This window comes from Equus caballus, chromosome 4, assembly GCF_041296265.1.
Source record: "Equus caballus isolate H_3958 breed thoroughbred chromosome 4, TB-T2T, whole genome shotgun sequence".
NCBI lineage: Eukaryota > Metazoa > Chordata > Mammalia > Perissodactyla > Equidae > Equus > Equus caballus.
Window position 1 is genome coordinate 93750909 of NC_091687.1, and position 21418 is coordinate 93772326.

At 50.7% G+C, this 21418-nt stretch overlaps 1 protein-coding gene and 1 long non-coding RNA gene across 18 annotated transcripts in view; one reads left to right on the plus strand and one right to left on the minus strand.

Moving 5' to 3' along the window:
• LOC100067491 (solute carrier family 23 member 1) overlaps window positions 1-2862 on the minus strand; it is a 60097-nt gene extending 57235 nt beyond the window's left edge. For 7 of the 16 annotated variants that reach the window (XM_070265873.1, XM_070265869.1, XM_070265868.1 and 4 more), the window contains exon 1: window positions 2537-2804. In XM_070265873.1, the coding sequence (XP_070121974.1) occupies window positions 2537-2803 (267 nt within the window). In that variant the 5' untranslated portion in view covers window position 2804. Of the gene's footprint in view, window positions 1-2536 lie in introns of all 16 variants that reach the window. The other 9 variants (XM_070265875.1, XM_070265871.1, XM_070265874.1 and 6 more) reach the window with 5 other exon arrangements.
• LOC111773260 (uncharacterized) lies at window positions 148-20814 on the plus strand. Of its 2 annotated transcripts, XR_011438268.1 has the most exons (6): window positions 229-587; window positions 1427-1524; window positions 2530-2809; window positions 3655-3943; window positions 15078-15266; window positions 17678-20814. It is a non-coding gene; the product is annotated as an uncharacterized lncRNA (long non-coding RNA). The 2 variants fall into 2 exon arrangements; XR_011438267.1 differs by lacking the exons at window positions 15078-15266; window positions 17678-20814 and having other exon boundaries at window positions 148-587; window positions 3655-9317.
• Window positions 20815-21418: the final 604 nt, after the last annotated feature.

Consider the following 21418-nt stretch of genomic DNA (forward strand, 5'->3'; position numbering starts at 1 on the left):
ATTGGACCATCTGAAGATTATGGAAACCACTCCTGCATCCGCTTTAAAACAGTTATCAGGGAAAGCGACCTTGCACAACACCCCACGTAAAAAAAAAATCAAAAAAAATTGTTTAGAACTTAGAGCTGGGAAAATCCTGTCTTCCTTGAGAACAGCTGGTTCTTCTCTTCTGACAAGTGTGTGTGACTTCTGGGAAGCCCGTCAGCCATGGCTGGTAGACCTGGTGACCTCATGTCACTTATGCAAAGAGATGGAACAAAAAATAAGCAGGTACACAGATCACTAAGATTCATGTGGGTCAGAGATGAATCATTAGCATAGTAAAGACATACATAGAAACAAGTGACATTAGAGCAGCCTTCTCAAACAGAGGCGGACGCTGTCCCATCCGGGAGCATATCTGAATCTAGGAGGCGCTTTTCTCCCAGAGAATCCCCTGCAGGGAGAAGTCTGCGCCTGTGACTCATGCAGCCACAGACAGAAGCTTTCAAGCCCCTTTTTGGAGGAAGAGTGGATTCTTGACACAGAATCCCTGCCAGTGAGCACTGGGATGAGAAGAGAGGCCACAGCTCTTCTTCGGCTTGGAGGTGAGTCCATCAGCTCAATAAATAGCTGTAATCTCACCAAAACACTTGATCAAAAGAGGAGTTCTGCCGTGCCTTGGCGTTTTATAGAGCTTTACAGTTCACAAAGAGCTTCCGATGCATCCTCTCATCTGCCCCAATTTAGAGGTGGGGAGAGTGAGGCTCAGTGAGGCTCATGGCTTGTCCAAGGTCCCACTGTAAACAGGGGAAAGGAACCGTCCTGTTTTGGCGTCAAGGGCAGTCATCTGCAGGTGCGTCCCCTGTGCCTACAGCCCTCCAGCTCCCAGGACAGATGAGCAGAGCAGGAGGAGACCCTGGTGCAGGGAAAGCAGCAGTGGGAAGGGGGAGTTCCTGGGGGAAGACGGATCCCTGCCCTCTGACTCCATCCGTACCCCACACAGCCTTTGTGCCCCCACCGGACCCTCTAGGTTCATTTCCTAACATTCCCGTTGACCAGGCTCTAGCCAATCGGATTGTCCAGGTTTCGCCACATGTGGCCTCAATGATCCCGCCTCAGAGCCTTTGCTCCCTCTGTGCTCCCCACTCAGTGCCCTGCTTCCCCTACCCACCCCCTGCCTCCAAGAGCTCAGTGCCTCCTCCCCATCACCTCCCCTGACCCCGCACCCCCACGCCATCTTTCTCCCTAGTACTCCCAACACATGTTGCCTATGTTATGTAATTTACCATTTCTCCCTTGTACCAGAAGTAATTTTTGTGTACACTGTTTTCCCCTAGCTAGGCCATAAGCTGTCTTCCCTGTGATTGTATCCCCAGAAGGTTCTAGCAGAGAAACATGCATGTGAAAACCAAAAACATCTCAGAAACGTGACTTCTTAATCTAGATTAGTGCTGAAACTGAGGTTTTGAGGAAAATGAAGAGAAGACTCCATGGAAGAGGAGATGGATCCGGGCCCAGACCTCCCCTCCCCACTGGCCGCAGGTAAGCCCCAAGTGTGGCAAAGATCCCAGCCTTCAGAAAACAGAGTCTTCAACTTATTTCCCAAGACTTTTTTTCTTTTAGTTTTTGTTTTGCTTCCATGAGGTGGTGGCAGAAAGGATGCTGAGGAGAAGAAAGGGGAATGTTCTCAGGGGCCTCCCACAACTTTCCAGAAGAGATGGCCAGGGCCTCTTTACCAGATGGCTGACCAGCAGTGGGCAGGGTCTGGCAGCCTGGCTCCAGGGGACAGCTCTGGGGACCCAGCCCAGGTGCAAGGGGCAGCTGTCCCGCAGATGCCTTGGCTGGGACTCATTTGGGCAACAGCCCTGGCCTAGTGCAAAGGGGCTCTTTCTGCCTGTGGTGTGAGTGGCAAGAACAGAGGGTCTCTGCTCAGATCCCCTGTTAGTCTCAGGTGGGTAAAAGAGGTGGGAGAGGTGGTGGGGCCAGGACTAGCTCACGAGCCTCTGAATGGGTCACTGTGACTCTACTCCTCTGGGCCTCGGGTTCCTCATCGGGCAAATGGGAACAGAGGTGCCTGTGGCATTGGCTTGGAGGGAAGGAAGCTAAGTACATGAAGTGCCTGGGGCATGTGGGTTGTCAGCAAACATTAGTTCTCTCTCTCTGCTTCCCTCTCTCCTTCCCTTTGCTTTGTTCAGAAAGGGCTTCTGAGCAAAGAAATTGTAACACTGAGAACCCTGGAAAACAAATATTTGGATTCAACAGAGACAAACCTAAGGTCAAAGGTAGAGCAAAGGGGCTCCTCCAGCTCTTCCTCAGTCCTTGTGGTTCATCCACAGGGTCAGCCCTGGAGGAATCTCTGCCTCTGGGGACCAGGTGGGAGGGCGGCCGCCACCCCTGTTTAATCACCTAAAATCTTGTCTAGACTGTGAGGCTCGGTCCTTAGCACTAATAAGGAATGGGGGCTTTAGGACTCCCTGCTGGCCCCTCGGGGCCTCTCTCTCCCTTTCTGCCTGCTCCCCTCTTCTCTTTCCCTCTCTCTTCTACCAGCACTCACCAGGAAGTCGGGGTGCTCACAGCTGGTCATGGCAGACTTCACGGCAACTGGAGGACTCCTGTTGGCGTCCTCCCAGGGTGAAAAAAAAGGGAAGCCGCTCCAGTAGAGAAAGATTAACTTCTCAATGCCCGCCAAAATAATAAAAGTGAGAGGCAGGCAGGGATCCCTGGCCTGGCTCTGAGGAGGGTGGGGCCTCCTGGCTCCAGCTGCGGATCTGCAACAGACTCCTGCCACCCACACCGCCCCACCCCAGCCCTCTCCAGTCATAATTTGGTAAGTTTGGGTAATTGCAGAGAAGTTGATACCCCATGACGCTAAGGAACAAATCAGGGCACAGCCTGTCAGGGTGTGGCAGGAGCTCACTTTCGGGAAGCCGAGTTCCCGGGAGCAGGAAAGGAGGGGGGTGAGGGGGAGGCTCTGGCTGAAGAGGCTTTTCAGTTTCGAAAGCTGATTTCTGGTGACTGGCTGAGCTGCGATGAAAGTACTGCAAAAGCAGCCCAACCAACATGGCCCCTGAGATGCATTAATGAAGTCATGAGGGAAAGGGTATTACTGTTGACCTGGGAGCAGCCACTAGGGCTCAAGGGTACAGCAAAGCCTCAGTGAGAGACTGAGGAAAAAATGCTTCTAATTCTTAGGTGCTTGTCTCCCTAACACCCAGAAACATCTAACAACTCAGCTTTTAGAGAGACGGGTCCAGGAAGGCATCGTCTTACCCTCATTCGGCAGAGGGCACTTGACAGGCCCTCCTCGAAAACACGAGACAAACACTATTCCACAAAGTCCCAAGAAAACCAAGTGCCAGCTACTCTTGTTGGTGTCATGTTCTCGAATGGGTGGCGCTGGGTCTCAAAGTTCAAAAAACACGCAGGACGCACATAGACATCATTGGAAGTTGGTCCAAGAGGGAGCACTGAGAAAAGCAACAATGAGATGCTTGACCAGGGAGAAGACAGACTTGATTTGGGCTGTGACAGAAAGCCAAGGTCGGAAGACAGTCGAAGGTCACTAAGTACCTAGCTTTACTAAATGCTTAACTATGTTGAATTGCTGCACCTTTTTTGTATTATCTTATTTAATGTTCGCTGCAAACTAGTATCCACATCCTTATTTTATAGATCAAGAAACTCAGGTGTTGATGGGGTGAGCTCTTTGCCCGAGGCTCATAGCAAATGCAGGAGCTGAGGTTCAAACCCAGACAGTCTTGTTCCACAGCCCGCGGGGCTCAAGGAGATGCTGGATGGAGACCTGCAAACCCTCTGGGTCTGGAGAACGGAAGGACAAGGCTCCAGGGAAGATGGCCCAGAGAGAGTAGACACCAAGGGGCTTGCTCAGCCTGCCCCTGAGAGGAAACGTGGGTCCTCTACAAATGGCACCCAGGGGCTCAACAGTCACTTGGAAGTGAAGGTGAGACTGCTCAGCCCCAGGAGGGCATGGACTCCTCCGTCTGTTGGGTTCCCCTGAACACACGAAATGTGCGGTTCCCTGGGCTGCACAAGGTACAAGGTGGATGGATAGCAGGTGTCACCATCCACGAGGATCTCCACAGCGAGCAGCACAGGCTTCACTGCTGCAGGAGGGCCTGGCTGGTGGGCATCAGAGCAGGGGCTGCCTGTCCTGCCCGCCACAACCCCATCCCACAGACCTGCGGGCAGGGGCAAGGGTGGGTTCTTGTTGGACTTCTCTTTTCTCTGTCACTTCTGGGGCAACAGGGAAGAAGGGACCTTCTCCAAGATGCTGCCCTCCCCACACTGAAGGTCTTGCCTTTCTTGGCTTCACCCTTCTCTCCCACCCCGCCGACTGTTTAGGTGGACAGTTAACTCCCCTAGAGTGTAAGGAAAGATGCCACAGGCCTAGCTCCACAATTGAGGTAAATCACAAAGATGGTCTCCTGTTCCCACTTCGTTTGGCTGCCTGTTCACTGGGTTCCAGAACCCTCCTCACTCTTCATCTTCAAGTCCTTTCTTCTGGGCCTGACACTTTTTGTTTCACATGGTTCTCTGCACAAGTCCTTTCTGTGCTCGCCCTGTGGCCTGCAGTCACTGCTGCTGTCCATGTAGTCCCCACCCCCTCAGCAGCTCAGATGAGGAGCCAAGCCAGCACCGCTCCTTTTCCTCCACCTTCCGCCCCTCAGAAGTGATTTCCACGGACTGTGGTCTCTCCACTCATTGCCTGGCCTGGTTTCTGCCACCATCTCTCACACTAAAGCCACTGTGGTACCCAACAAATCTCCCAACAGTATTTCTGCCCCAGCTGATGGCCTCGCCCTCCTGCCCTAGCTGGAATCATCCCACCACCCCATACACACACCAGGTTCTCAATATACACCCAACACATTCACGTTAATTATTCATGACTCTGTGCTTTGAGTTACAGAAATCTAGTTCTGGTAATTAGCTCAAGAAATGAGAGGAATTTGTTTTAACAATATGGAGTCTCTCTGGGAACCAGTGATCTTTCCTCAAACACATGACGGAATTACAAATGTCCCATTCCATTGTCACACATAAACCCAAATTTGAGGCAGTTCCTCAGGCTCTAGGCACTTTGGGAGGAGAAAGGCGTTGGGCCTCTCCATATATAACGCATGATGGCCCCACTGGATGCACCATCTTTGCCTGTGGAGTAGGCTAAGCAGGAAGGCTTGACCTGGACCTTTTCTCTGCTGGGGTCAGATACATTGGCAGTTGGCTGTTGTAGGAGGGAATTTGCCAAGACATGGCCATGAGGAAAATCACGCCTGACAACAAGCATGAAGAAGGCCACCAGAGCTTCTCGAGAGTAGGTCAAACTAAACTGTGGGTGCAGCTTTTGGTTTTGCCATTCATAATCCATTCAGCCTTCCCTCATTTTCCTCCGGGGAACCATCCTGATCCACGGCAGCCAGCCTACGTGCTTCATGCAAATTTACTCTGCCCAGTGGTTGCCCTGCAGGAGGGGGTGGGGCAGCTGGAGCACCGCAAACTCCTGGCCACAGCCTTGGTTGGATTAGCAATGGGTACAGGACCCAACTAGAGCCACTGAGGTGCAATGAGACTTCTGCCGGGACTTTGGGGAGAGAGGCATTCTCTCTTTTTCAATAAACTTGAACCTGGAGGATGCTGCTCTATAGCTGCTGGCAGTCATCTGACAACTGTATAGAGCCTGAGAAGGAAGTCGACATGGAGAACAGAGCAGAGATGGAGAGAGACTGGGTGCCAGTGATATTTGATCCCATGTATCTAGCCATATACGTCAGCTGGTAAATTCTCTTTTTGGCTTAAACCAATTTGATTTGGGTTTTCTGTCATTTGCAACCAAAACACCAATCCACAAACTTAGACTTTATCTCCAATCCTAGACAGGTTCTTCTTTTAGAATTACTTGCACAATATTTGCTAAGTTTTACCCTTCAGTAACAATGATTACTGCATTAATTAGATTCGATTACAGTAGAGCATTAAAAATAACTTACACATTTGTTCTAATGTTAACCATCTCAACATATTTTTCCACAACAGAATTGTCTAAAATGTAGCAAAAACAATACAAGAAACTGTTGGGGAACAATTTAAAGCCCATTTGTCCATAAGATGCTTCACTCAAATGAACAGTCATGCATCGCATAACAACATTTTTGGTTAATGATGGGTCACATATACAATGGTGGTCCCATAAGATTAGCACCATGTAGCCTAGGTGTGCAGGAGGCCATACCATCTACGTTGGTATAAGTACACTCTGTGATGTTCTCACAACGACACCGCCTAACAACGCATCTCTCAGAACATATCCTCATCGTTAAGTGACTCATGGCTCTACCTAATTTCATATACTCTTGTTCTGAAAGGTCAAGAAACCAACATTAACCATGGACAGTGGGGTTTCCTAACATCTTTACAGAGCCCTGGCTTGTTTCACTAGAAATTGGAGTTGTAGAATTTTAGGTTTAGATTTGCAAAATTATTTTCTTCAAAGTTTGATATGTACAGCTTGGAAACACTGCCTCAATGGATTGTGGCTCTTGATTTGTGACTTCCTGGTCTAAATAGTCCAATACTCATGCTTAACTGAATCTCAGTTTCTAGAACAAGGGTTGGAAAACTATGACTCACAAGTCAAATCTGGCCCACAGCCTACTTTTAAAAACAGAGCTTTACTGGAACATATCCATGCTCATATCCTCTGCTGAGAAGGGGCAGCTTGGAGCATCAGTTAAATTTGGCAACCTGTCTTCCCACTTTGGAATCTGCCTGCTTATATTGGAGTAGTAGTTTTCAACCCGACTCTCCATAAGCTGGTTTCGGGTCTTGCTTCCACAGCCCCCAGGTCAGTTCCATCGCATCCAAGTCCTAGGACCCCACCTGGATATTCCTCCCTGGGCCCTTGCAGAGCACAGGGCTGACTCCAGGGCTGCTTAACAAAAACATCACAACAGGCAATTTGCCATTTATAATCTTTGTTCTCTGCTCTTATGGAACTAACTGCTTCTGCTAACCCTTCAGCTCGTCTCTGTCTCTCAGTGTCCAAGCTCTTCTATTGGACAAGCAGGGCACGGAGGGAAATTTTTACGTCCCTTATGCCCGACTTGGAATTTCTAAAAGAATGGACCCTCTTCCAGGAGAGAGAGGGGCAGTTCCAAAAGCAGCAGCCAGGGGTCTGCCTCCAGGGCAGAGAGGTTTTTACCAGAACTGGCAGCCCTGGTGGCACTTGGCTGGTGTCACGGGCCATCAGACAGGGGCACCTCTACCTGAGGCAGCCAAGACCGAGGGCCCCAGTGCTCACCAAACAGTCAGGGGCTGGACTTAATGCAAACTGAATTCAGGGGAGGATTCTGAACCCACAGCAAAGCTAGAGGGAACAACGTGTAGTTCCAAGACAGCTCTTAGGAACTGAGGGCCTGTAAGTGTCTTGGTTGGCTGTGCTTCGAGGAGTGATTGACATTTCATGGGAGTCTTGACCCATAAAGCCATGAACTCTCAGCCAAATGTGTGGAAGTGAGGTGTACTTGGGAAGGTCTCAGGAGACAAGGGGGAGCAGAAGCAGGAGCCCTGAGGGTCCTCCAGGATTCCAGACCCAGCTGACCCCTAACCTCTGCCATGGCAGACAGCCGAGGCCCAGGGATGGGACGGTGATTGAGGAAGAAGCAGATGAGGCTGGAGATTGGGGGCAGGAGCTAGCCCACAGTTATTGCTGCCTTTAAGGCAAAGACCACAGGGAAAGCTCCCCCACTCAGTGAGACACTCAGAGGCTTCTCTGGATCCAAGAAAAGTTCTGCTGGGCCCCTGGTAGGAGAGGGGAGGAGGAGGGATGGGCACAGTGCCCAGGAGGGAGGAGAGAACTTAGCTCAGTACTCTGTGACTGCTGGCTGATCCTCAGAGACCCTGAGGAGTGTCTTACCCACAGAGCCAGGCACAGTTTGTGTTGGGTAGAGCCCAGTGTCCCCCTTCTTCGAGGGGACACAAGGACTTATTAGGAAGACACTGAGGAAGAATAACATTTTGGAAATAATAACAATGCTAGGTTCCTCAGGCAAAATATCACCGTTTATAGAGGGAGGGATTTCACCCCACAGGTAGTTGAGGGGACAATGGTGAGGGAAAAAGGAGAAGCAAGAACACTGGCTCTGCCACAATTTCTGGGGGAGAGGCAAGCAAGACGCCAACAAGATGCCAGAGAGGGACCATCTGTATGACAGGTGGCAGGGCCACAGACAACACCTCCCAGGACACTGAAGAAGCCGAATGATTCCTGGGTGCTCAAGCCAGAGTCAGAGAATCTGAGGTGGTCAAGATGGCTGATGGGCCAGAAAGGACAAGGGCCTTCGTAGTGGGGACACACACGAACTGAAGAATGTGGACAAGACAGACAATAGACACCTCAGGGGACACCTGTGAGCACAGGTGACTCAGGGCCAGATGGGGTCTTCCCTAAAGCCTTGGCATCACACAACTGCTCTGGAATTTAGCCACAAAGTCCAGGAAAGGGGTGAACATCCACCATCCCAGTAGAATGGAGGTTCAGCATAAAAATTAACTTACTTTGTCCACCTGCACTTTTTGATTGAACTTCCTACCTGTTGTGGATGCCTTAAGGAGAAAGGAGGGTCACCCTCTGCATCACCAGAAAATTTCTCCAGGAGCAGCAACTCTGGTTGCGTGGGCCTTGGATGAAACAGATTCAGTGTTTGTCCTCCCCACATGCCACCTCCATCAAATGCTCAAATCAGGGACCAGTTATCATGGAGGGTGGCCCTTCGTTACACTATCTACAATGTTGTACTTCCACCAGTGCTGTCCTGGCACTGGGCTCCATCGCAGCTCCTCTGCTATCCAGGGGTTGACTGCAGTGGAGTCGGTGGGAGCCCAGGTCTGAGGACCCTCCCACTCCTGCATGTCCTCCCCACTCTAGTGTAAGCACCGGCTCCTGTTAGTGAACCAGCTGCAGCTGGGTGAGGGGGGAGCCTAGGGCCGGAGACCTTCTGAGATCTATGCTATAGACTGAATGTGTGTGTCCCCCCAGATTCATATGTTAAATCCTAATGCCCAATGTGATGCTATTTGGAGGTGGGGCCTTTGGGAGGTGATTAGGTCATGAGGGTGGAGCCCTCCTAAGTGGAATTAATACCCTTACAAAAGAGACCCCAGAGAGCTCCCTCGCTCCTTCTGCCATATGAGGAAACAGCAAGAAAGTCTATGAACCAGGAAACAGGTCCTCACCAGACAGTGAACCTGTCAACACCTTAATCTTGGACTTCTGAGCCTCCAGAACTGTGAGAAATAAATGTTTACTGTTAAAGCCACTTGACCCAAGGCATTTTTATCATAACAGTACAAACAGATTAAGACAATCTAGAATGTGTGGAATTCTGCTTGACTAGATTTATAAGAAATGAATAATGGTTTTGGCCTCTGCTCTTTTGTTTGCTCAATTCCTCTCAATAGGAGTGTGACCTAAATACTTCTTGCACGCAGTATCCATCTTCTCTTTGATCACTTTTAACAGGGCTGAGAGGCAATGGAGCTTGGCCTACGTATTAAGGACGCTTCTCCTCAGGAGCACACAAGGTGGCCATCATGGGTAGTTTCTCAGCTCTGACCAAGACCCACGTGTCCTCAGGCCTTCACTGAATGCCAGCCTGACAAGACGTTCAAAGGTTAATCAGGGTCCACTAGTGTAAACATCCCTTCCCCCTTTATTGCCTCCACCTTCTTGCAGAGAAATGTCCTCTCTGGGAAGTAGGATTCTAGATTATGAAAGCCGGAGGGAACTGGAGAGGACACTAAGGCCCAGAGAAGGAGGACAGCTGCTCGCTCCACGCTCCTCCTCTCAGTGAACGACACCGACATCCACCAAACGCCCAAGCCGGAGCTTGGTCCACCACATGCAGTCCTTCCCAAGCTCTGCCAAGTTCACCTCCTAAATATGTCTCGAGTGTGCAGTTCTCTCTAATAGTAGCAAATCTGTTAACTTCATCTAAGCCAACGTCATGGCTCCTCTTTCAGTTCTGCATCAGCTTCCTTAGGATTGTATGCACAGCAGTCTGGATAAACTCTTAAACATAAGTCTAGTCATGTCATTGTACTTTTTAAACTCTTCCAGATTCAACCATGCCCGGAGGACACAGTAAAACTAATCCTTAGCAAGGCCTACGATGTCCTTCACGGTTTGGTTCCTCTGAGCCCCACTGCTCACCAGTCCTGATCACACAGTGTCTGGCACACACAGTAGGACTCCAGGAATAGCAGGAAGATTGAATCAAACTATCCAAGCTCATTCAGCATGTCTCAGTCATGAACTTGTGACTCTGAACTCTTGGGCCAGGTCTTTGTGCAGAAAGAGGTGGACTTCAATACCTTCCCTTCCACTGTCAAAGATTCTGCCCACAAAACAACAGGGGATGTCTAGAGAGTGCAGGGTGGGTTCTGGCCTCCTCTGCCTGAGCCCAGGGTTGACAACACAAGGCTCACCACTTGCTGGTCAGACCCCGAAGGCAGAAGATGCTGCTGTCATTGCCACACGGGGCACACGGAGAGGCACGAGGGTCAGACAGGAGGAAGAGGGAGCAAGGGGAAAGCACTGGCAAAAGCATTTACTGGGGTTTCTGCAGGGAGGGATGAGCAACGCAGGGTAAGTAGCTGGCCAGGCTGAGGACTGGTGAGTTTGAACAATTCTGGAAGGCTCTGGGGCTTAGCTGTGTCCCTAGTTGTCAGGTATGCAGCTCTGGGATGATCAGGGAAGGGGGACAGTGACTTGGCCAGATAAAGGAGGTAGTTGAAGGTATGGGCTCTGGATTGGTTGGTTTGCGTGGAACAGGCACCCTCACAGGGAAGTCATTTGCTCCCTCTGGGAACTGGCCAGCCCTGGGAGAAGCCTTCTTCCCCTGGTCAGCAAGCCCCAAATGCCAGAGCACCAGGAATCCAGAAAATAAGAAAATATCGTTAACGCAAGGCTCGGTAGAGAGGGTTTGAGTTTCTCACGAGCACACTGCTCTCCAGAGCAGCTACTCAGGGGCCTTCCCTTTGCCATCATCCCTTTTGCAAGGACCTCAAAAGTCCCTTCTTCCAAAAAAGGAGTCCATGGAAAAAGGCAAAGGAAGACTTCTGGGAGAGAGGTGAGTGTTAAATAAAACCTTTCTTCACAATTGGTTCTAAATAAGCTTTGCAGCTTGGCAGAAAAAAGAAACGTCAGAGCTGAGAAAGAAGGGAGAGAGGGTGCCAGAGATCTCAGAGGAACGTGGGTGCAAATAGCTTAGCGCTCAGGAGGGTCACTTGGCTTTTGGTCTGGGCATCAACGGGACCATCGCAAAGGCCCGTCCTCACTGACGTCTCCTTCCCTCCCTTAGATCTGCTCTGCGTTGAATCGAGGTGTGCAGAAGGCTGCGAAGGGGGATACAGCTGCGAGTTTCAAAGCAGCAGCACAGTCAGGCTTGGAAACTTGGGTTTGTGGAGAGGGAAGATAGCGAGGATTGCACAAACAGCCCTGCAAACTATGAACAGGAGACGGGGGAGTGCACGGGAGAACTTCCGGTCAGGGCAACTGAAAAGTGAGGTGGACAGAACCTTCCCACGCTGAACTCGGAGGTCTAGTCAGTCCAGTATCCCATGGAAGTTTCTTTGAAGGAAACTTGTGCACGTCTGCTTAAGTTTACACACCCTCCTCTTGATACTGTCTTGTTTTTGGTTTGGGTTTCTTTTCTTTCCCAGGGTATTGAAAGTGCTAGAGTTAGACCTTTATCTGCTCTGCATCTGATGTTCTGGAGAGGTCTGAAAGCCCCTCGGCTGCTGCAGGAGATGTGAATGAATTTCCTGAGCAAGTCCACTCTCTGGACCAACAGTCTAAAGAATTTTGGGGGTTTTCTCAGAATCCTAAGACCGAGTCTGAGAGCCCTGGGCCACCAGGTCAAGCACACTTCTTCTAAGACAGCCTGGTAAAAGTGACTTCACTGGCCAGGACAACCTCATTGGCCAGAGGGGATTCAGTGGGTGCTGTGCGTGAGTGTTGGGAGGGTGGGGAAGGGGGAGAAGGATAAACTTGAAATGGTGGAGCGGGGCAGGTGGAAATCCAAAGGCATCATTAATATTAGGTATTTTTTTGTGGTCATGTTAACTTTTAGGCTTAAAGCACACTCCCTAAGTAGAAGTGATGGCTTAGGAGCCTTGGGAATTAGAAGTAACTGTCTTGGCATAAAATGATCAAGTCACAAGCAGAAGCATAGGAAGAAGCCAGGACCCAGGCCAGGACAACCTGACTGAGCTGTGACTCAGGTCTCATCTTCCCTCCTGTCTCGGAAGTGGCAGCCACCATCCTTCATACAGTGTCCCTCCCCTGGCGAAGTCCTGACCCCGTTACCTCCTGAACCCAAAGTCAGTTGCTGTAATGCAACAGAGCATCCTCCTTCTGAGCAGTGAAGGATGAGCAGCCAGCACTCAGAGCTGTCACTAAGCCTCCAATAATTAGCTTAAAATATGCTCCCAGACCGATCACCACTCTGGGAATCCAGATAGGACACCTTAGAGAATAAAGGAGATGACTCGAATCTGAGAAAAATGATTTTTGAAGGGAATAAAATAATGTCCTGTGGGGAGGGCTGCCGTTTATGCTGGATCTTGTTCAACCTGGGACAGCTTCATGGAGGAAGGAGGCTGGAGGGAATAGGAGGGAGGCTGTGAACTGAAAGAACTGGAGGTGGGGTGGTGCTGAGGGCTCAGAGAGGTTAAACTCTGCTCTCTCTGCTGGATCCCCCCATGAGTCCCCACTGAAGTGGCTCAGGTTGCCATTCAAAGGATGGTTCTGTGGGGTGAAACCTGTCGTGGTCCAGTGGGTGGCACTTTTGTTGATTTTACTCTTGATGACACACTTTCTCCCACAATCGTTTCCTGGCATAGAGACAGGGGAGGTGCTTCACTGACCTGCAAGCCTGGCCAATGGAAGATGAAACTGATCTACGTGCCAGTTTGGGGGTGATGGGAGCTGTAGAATGACTTCAGTGGGATCATTTGGGATGTTCTGTACTAGAATCACTCCTGGGGTTTTCTGCAGAGAAATATGTTTTCTGCAACTTTGGAGGCTTGTTCTTTTTGGCGTTAGTTCTCTTAATTCTGGCCAGCCCCTCTGGGTTACTCCAAACAGCCCCAGTGTCCAGGCTGCTGCCCTTTCCCTTTCAGCTCCCACATCATTAAGATAGGCTCAGGCCACTCTTTGGGCTCTGGGGTGACCTTCTTGGTGCTGAGTGGGATGTCAGCTAACAGGCAGTGCAGCGTTGGCCTGTCCCTGGGGGACGGTGCTGCAGTCTGGAGCCCCTGAGGGTGAGCGTGCAGCACAGCAACACGTTGTGGGCTCCCCTCCATGCAAGTGAGCCATGTGTGGGGCTTTGCCCTCAGCTCTCTCAGTTTTTGTCCCAGTCACTCCTCAGGATGGCTTCCACAGAGCAGTGAGTGCCTCTGTCTCAGTAGTGCCATTATCCATTCTTCGCCGTGTCGTTCCTTTGGGAGAAGGTGCCAAGGAGCAGCTCTGCAGCTGCCTGTGCTGTGTAAGTACCTTGGATCTGTGAAGCTGAAAGCCCTAAAGTGTGGGCACACTGAGCACACACCGGCCCGTGCTGACCATGTGGGTGGATGGGCCCAGGGAAGGGAGGGGAACTGGGCCTCAGCACTCCTTCTTGGAAGAGGTCATCCCCACCTCCAAGCTCAGAGGTTTGAGAGGATGCTGCATGTATGACAGGAAGCACTGGGGCTGGGACAGTCCTGGCTGCAGGAAACAGCTTCAAGCAGAGAGTTCTGTCACAGAGCTTCCCTCCACCCTAACCTTACCACCGAGGTCAAGTGGGGTTGCTGCATGGTGAACAGCACACGAAGACTATAACCCTTGACTGGGCCCCCAACCAGCATTCTCCAGGCTGACCCACACAATTCCCTCCCTTGTTCCCTAGTTGGGGCATAGGGAGGGGCCTCCTTTGCTTTATCGCCTTGCAGCCTGCCAGAGCTTGTGTGATAGAGAACAAGGGTAGCAGTGATGCCCAGTGGAGAAATAGACACCAGCTCTCCTCTCCCTAGAGACAGGCATTCACTCTCCCTCTGCTTCGCCAGAATTCTGAACAGATCCCATCTTCCTGGGCCTGGGCTTGAGTGCTGTCCACGGTTCTGACATCCTAGGGCTGGGGGAAGGACAAGCTGGACTGGAGAGCAATGGAAGGGCCTGACATCTGACGTCTGCTGTCTCAGGGGCCTCAAGGCCACAGTTCACACAGTCGCCAATCACACGTGACTTCCCAGCCCTCTAATGCTGTTTTCCTGAGCCCAGCTCCAAGTCTTGGCCTTTGTCAAAGTCTTCTTCTGCAAGTCCATCCTGCAAGGAGAAGGCAAGGAGAGAAAAGATATTGTTCTCAATCTACAAAGCCGTATCAACTTATATCAGAAATCTAAAACAGAACTTTAGCTTCGAGGCTTACTTCCAGCCCATGTATTAATGAGCATTCCTTCCTTCTTGGGTCCTCTGAGTCTCCCAGCCACCGACCATTCCACACTTTACAGAGCACTTAATATCACTTAGTATGTTTTGAGTATCATGCCAGGTGATGAGTACACCCTAGGAGCAAGAACAGACACACAGGCCCCTGCCCTCATGGAACTCATCATCTAGCATGGGAGACAGATGTTAATCAAGACTTATACAGATTAATATATAATTTCAACTGTGATCAGTGCTATGGAGGCGAGATGAATGCTGCTGCAAGACTTTATTACAAGAGAATTTCATGTAGTCAAAGAAGTCAGAAAGACCTTCCCTGGGAAAATGATGACTGTGATCTGATATATTTTGATGAGTTGAGAATGTTTTAGGCAGAAGAAGCAGCTTGTGTGAAGGCCCTGGGGCAGGAGAGAGGCTGGAATGCTTGAGGAACTAAAAGAAGACTGGAGTACAGGGAATGAGGAGGAGAGTGATGCAAGCTGAGGCAGGAGAAGGGGGCAGGGGCCAGACATGCAAGGCCTTGTGGGCCATGTTAAGAGTTTTATCTTTCATCTGAAGAGCAATGGGAAGTCACTGATATGTTTTTTTATAGAGAGGTGGCATGAACAACTTTCGATCCCAAAAAGATCACTCTGGGTGCTGTGTGGAGAACAGACTGGGAAGGGGAAGAATGGATATGGTGAAACCATGTTGGAGGAGTCTGGGTGCTGAAAGATGATGGCTCAGACCAGAGTGACAGTGAAGATGGACAGAACTCAAGGAAATGAAGAGATACTACTAGGTAAGTCAACAGAACTTGACAATGGAGGGACATGAGGGTGGGGTAAGGGAGAAGGAAGTATTAGGGGTGACTTGGGGTTTCTGGACTGCTTGATGTGATGGAAGGTGAGGACTTTTATTGAATTGAGGAAAACTGGAAGGGACCAGGTTTGCAGTGGAAGAGCAGGAGTGCAGTCATAGAGTTCAAGGTGACTTTGAGACGCCCAAGTGGAGATGTCGAGGAGGCAGACCTACATACAGAGGACCACCCAGCAGGGGGCTGGAGGTAGCAGTTTCGAGATTCAACTCTATAAATGGTATCTGAAGTCATAGACATGATAACAAGCCCAGGGAGAGAGTGCAGAATGAGGAGTGGACACGAGGCCACTGACACAACAGGGCTCAGGGTGCTGCCCCGAGGGTGCACACGTCAGTCCATTAACAGCAGCTGGAAGGAAGGGAGAGCCCCTTTGGCTGCTGCCAAGACTAGAGGTCCAGTTGCTATGATCCCATCTGATTCAAGGATTGTGGGATCAGATCCCTGCAAGCAGAGAGAGAACATGGAGACTAGCGGCTGACCCAATGGTGTAGTGGTTAAGTTCAGCATGCTCAGCTTAGGCTGCCTGGTTCATATGTTTGGATCCTGGGCGTGGACCTACACCACTCATCAAGCCATGCTGTGGTGGTGTCCACATACAAAATGGAGGACGGGGGCCCACCCGGTGGCGCAGCAGTTCAGTATGCACTCTGCGTCAGCGGCCCAGGTTTCGCTGGTTCAGATCCTCGGTGCAGACATGGCACCACTTGGCAAGCCATGCTGTGGCAGGTATCCCACATATAAAGTAGAGGAAGATGGGCACGGATGTTAGCTCAGAGCCAGTCTTCTTCAAAACAAAATGGAGAACTATGGGCACAAATATTAGCTCAGGGCCACTCTTCCTCAAGCAAGAATAGGAAGATTGGCAACAGGTGTTAGCTCAGGACCAATCTTCCTCACCAAAAAAACAAATAAATAAAAGTGGAGACCAGAGAGAAGGATGCTGTTGCTGCGGGGACATGACCCTGTGGAGCTAGACCTTGCTTCCTTCTGTCCCTCCCTCTGTGGTAGAGCAGCCCCAGGCTGGGGCTCCCTCCTGTTAGGGCAGAATACCACTGGGCCCTGACCTGACTGTGGGGAGAGGTGGGATTGGGCAACCTCCTTATTCCCTTCCTGTGCTGAAGTTCACACTCTTGGCAGGCAGAGCAGTGGGTCTTGTGGGGCCCTCATGCCCATGCAGGAGGGAGGGAAGCTAACGATCCATGCCCGGCTCCCAAGTGCTTCTCCCAGGACCAGGCCCCTTCTCTCCACCCTCCAGGTACTACCCGGGGAGGTGGCCCCACACAGGAGGAGGAGCCAACTTCTCTGGCCTGGTGCTGGGGAGGCACTTGCAGCTTATGGACAAGGCTGACCTGGGGACATGGAGCCACCTTCCTGCCCCACTCTGTGCCCCAATAACTGGAGCTTTCAGAGGTAATATTCTTAAGATGGACCACGCCCTGATCTCTAGGGCCCCCAAGGCCTGAGCAGCTGGCCAGGGGGCAGTGTGGGTCACCCAGAGGCCAGGTTAACAATTTGGCTTCATTGATTCAGGCTGGAAGGAGTAGGAGGAGGGCACTGGATGTAGCCAGACATGAGATTCAGGACCAGTTTCTTGCCCCCAGATTTTTCCAGTACCTTACAGCCCTACAGCCCAGCTGCTCCTTGTCAGAGGCCAGGGCCCCCACACAGTGTCCCTAACACACACTCAGCCTTCCCACTGAGGTTGGCTTCACTCCCTGGAGCAGCCTCCTGGCCTCCCCCACTCATGTTCTGCCCCAGCAACCTCGCTGCTCCCTTCCCTGCAGCCAGCTTCCCAGCGGGCATCTGGGCCTTGAACAGAGATCACAGACAGCAGGCCCCACCTCATTGCTCATCCCTGAAACTTCTCTTTCTCCCTTTTACGCCCAACAATGGGTTACCCGGACTTCACTTGCCTCAATAACAGTAAGACAATGTGCACAGACCTCGCTCCCACAGCCAATTGATGCCTTTAATTCGATGGTAAGACAGCTTCGTGGTGATGGTGTGTGCAGGGGAGGAGGAATGTACGACTGGAAAATGGCTAGAATAGGTACCCGACTCTGCCCTTAGTGGCACTTATCATCTACTAGGAGGGGCTGGGAAAAGCAGTGAAGGGACATGTCACAAGAGAAAGTGCCCATCCCCTAGACCAGCGAAGACTAGGGGAGGAGCCCCACACTCTCCTAGGGGTAAGAGGCAGCATTTGTGTCTGAAGAGCAGGACGGCGAGTGGATGCACAATCGGGGAGCAGCCCCTCTCAACCCAGCCCCAGCTCTACTCTGTCCTCATCCAGATGACTCACATTCCCTTCCTTCCTTCCTCTTTCTTTGCAGCAGTTCCAGGGATGCCTCCTCAGGCCAACAGGCAGGCCAGAGTCTCCCCCAACGGAACCTGCACCAACCAACAAGCAGCCACCTGCTCCAGGAGCTGAGGGGCCCGCCCCTGCTGCTCACGCCTCAGAAAATACTCATCCCCAAGAGCCGCCTGCATCTGAGCTCCCCTGGGAGAGCTGGGAGGAGCAGCAGCAAGAAGCCCATCTCCCTGGGCTCCTGCCGTGCTCCTCTGAGCACAGCAGAGGTGTCCTGGAGCACGCTGCCCTCGTGGGAGTCATCCCAACTCCAGCGTCTGTGGTGAGCATGGCATGGCAGGAAAGGGGAACTGTCACCAACTCACAGCCATCTGTCCTGTCTTCTCCATCCTCCCTAGGACCCCATTCCGACCTTTTCTAGTGTGGACTGGAAAGCCCAGGCCAGGATTCTAACTGCAAGCTCAGCCCCTGTCAGCGTTTCTCACTGTGTCCTCAGAAAGATCTTTCTAACTCACCACATCCTGTTTCTTATCACTGTGTCATCAGAAAGGTCTTTCTAACTCACCATATCCTGTTTCTTAAGGAAACTGGACTTAGGAAGGAAGAGAATGTCCTGAGAAGCAAGAATAATGAGGAATGGGATGACTCTCTGTCCCTATAAGTCTTTAGGAAGAGGACAGGCTGCCTGCCATTGAATAGGAGCACCTGGGGACAGCACAACTCTGAGGACAGCCCACTCATAATATTTGCAGGTCCCAGGGCACAAGCACACATGGAGGCCTACCTACCTTGCATCCTTACTGAAAGGTTATAAGTCAAGTTAGCAAACTGTGACATAAGTATGTTCTATCATCCTGCCCTGACAAGCGTGCCCTCAAAGCAACCTGAAAGCCGGCTGGCATTTGGAATTCCCTGACTCCTTGGATTCTGTGCTCAAATGCAGTGGCACAGGGAGAGCAGGTCACAGCTCACAGCCTGGTCCCCTGCTTTCCTCACCCTTGGCTCCACCCCACACCACAAGAGCCTTCAGTGCATGCGAGTGGACAGCCAGTCTGCACACCCAAGCTCTGTCCACCCCTCCTCCATGAACATCCGCCCTTGGCCACTCCTTGGCTGGGCCTAGGGGTGCACACCTGGGGAAACGGCCTGCACAGGCTCTGCAAGTGACCATTTGGGCAGGAAGGCGAGGGTGTTGGAATGAGAGTGTGGTCCTGGAAAGAGGGCTGTGGCTCCAGGTCAGCATGTCCCCTTGGCCCCACAAACTCCTTGCCCCATGGTGGGATGGCATACCCAGAAGAGGAGTAGAACAGACCCCTCCATCTAGGCCTAAGTGTGGTCATAGACAGGGCACCTCAGCCACTCACTCTGTCTTCTACTGAGAAGTGATCAGAAGGTGGCCCTTTGAGCCTTGGAAATGGTGCTGTCATGTTGCCCTGTCCACGTTCTCCCTCTCACTCCTGTTCTCCAATGCTCTATCAGTCAGACCCCCACCAGGAAACAGATGGTACAATCAGTTTAGATCATTTTCAAAGGTGGAGATGGAATATAAGGCAACCACAATGGATATGTAGTAACCCAGAGGTAGTAAGAGTGAAGGAGACATTTCCACCTTTAGGCCCAAGGACTAGGGGAGGTAAGATGTACTGGAACCCAGGAGACATGTTGAGAAAGATGATTTGTGAAGTGCAGGGACCTTGGTTCAGGGATACAACCAAGCCAAGGTGCCTCCCAGGTAGGGAGCCAGGAGACTAATGATCATGGCCTCACTCTCCTTTCTCCCTCTACTTTCTTACTGGTGTTCCACATGGGCCAAACTCAACCAAGGCCAGAGGGCACAGGACACTGATGTAGCCTATGGAGGTCAGCCTCCTGGGGCTGAGCATAGGATAGAGAGGGGTGAAGGTGGGTCTGGAAGGGAAACGGAAAATACCCAGCACAGACACTAAATAATGACTCAGATAGAAATGATCAGTAACAGATGAAAGGTGGGTATTTATGAACAGAGTGTGCTCTCATGATCAATTAAAACTGAAGTCTTGATAAGAACGTGTATGTTCAATGCTGTGCACCACAGTTATTGGGCATAACTGGCATGAGATTCGCATTGATGATGCTTGCCCAGGGTTTCCCAACTCCGAAAGGTCAAGAATCTGCCCAAAGGCACCCAGCTATGTGTAAGACTCAGACTAAATCCAGGTCTACCTCCCAGCCCACAGCTTTTCCCACACCCCTCTCTAGTACTGACAAGTGAAGTCTACAAACACAGCAGGGAGCAGAACAGGTTGGGGGGAAATGGAACCAGGTTTCATGCATGTTGCATGTGAAAGGACAGTGGACATCTGCATGGAAATAGCCAGCCAGCAGCTGGAAATGCAGGACAATACCCATAGAGAAGAGTTGCTTACATGCTCCCTATGCTTGAGCACCAGACTCAGAACAGTCCTTTCAACAGAAGCTGGCTCAGGAAGAATGTGGCTTCCTGACCGGATGTCCACACGAAGGCCAGGAAGCCACATTCCAAGAAAGAGCATCCACCATTTCCTTTTCACACCTACTTGCTCAACCCGCTGAAGACTCCCCTACACATCCTGTGCCTTTGCCCTACTGTCAGCACACTGAGAAGGCTACTGCCCTTTCCTTAGTTCATCTAAAACCCAATCATGAGCAGTATACGCCTATAATGACCAGATTGAAAATGAGACATCATAAAACTTAGATGGGAAAATGAGAAGAAAATTAAAGGCATGATGCAAACCAGCAGCGATATTGGATACTGTAACAGAAATCCCACACAATTCTTCCCTGAAATGTCATCTGATCTGAGCATATGCACCAGTGAGAAATGAATTTTCCTGAAACTCTGACATGAAGCCTGCTCCAGGGAGCAGTTCTCAGTCTGTGACTTAGCTCAGCCCCCACCAATGAACACCTGCTAGGCTCATCTTGAACTGTTTGATCTGAGTGGGAAATGTGGCAGCATTCTCATCATTACTGGAAGAATACTTTTTTTATTTATTATTTCCTTTAGATCATAATAGTTTATAACATTGTGAAATTCCAGTTGTACATTATTCTTTGTCACTCACCATATACATGTGCCACTTTACTCCTTATGCCCCAACCTCCTTCCCCTCTGGAAACCATTAAACTGTTCTCTTTGTCCATGTGTTTGATTACGTTCGACATATGAGTGAAATCCTGCAGTGTTTTTCTTTCTCTGGCTTATTTTGCTTAACATAATACCCTCAAGGTCCATCCATGTTGTTGCAAATGGGATGATTTGGTCTTTTTTTTTTTGAGGAAGATTAGCCCTGAGCTAACATCCGCTGCCACTCCTCCTCTTTTTTGCTGAGGAAGACTAGCCCTCAGCTAACATCTGTGCCCATCTTCCTCTACTTTATATGTGGGACGCCTGCCACAGCATGGCTTGACAAGTGGTGCATAGGTCCACACCCGAGAGCCAAACCGGCGAATCCCGGGCCGGTGAAGCAGAATGTGCGAACTTAACTGCTGTGCCTTAGAGCTGACCCCAATTTGATCTTTTTATGGCTGAGTAGTATTACATTGTGTATATATACCACACCTTCTTTATCCATTCATCAGTTGATGGGCACTTGGGTTTCTTCCACCCAACTTGGGTTGCTTGGCTATTGCAAATAACACTGCAGTGAACATAGGAGTGCATAAGTCTCTTTTGACTGTTGATTTCAAGTTCTTTGGATAAATACCCAGTTGTGGGATAGCTGGGTCATATGGTATTCCTATT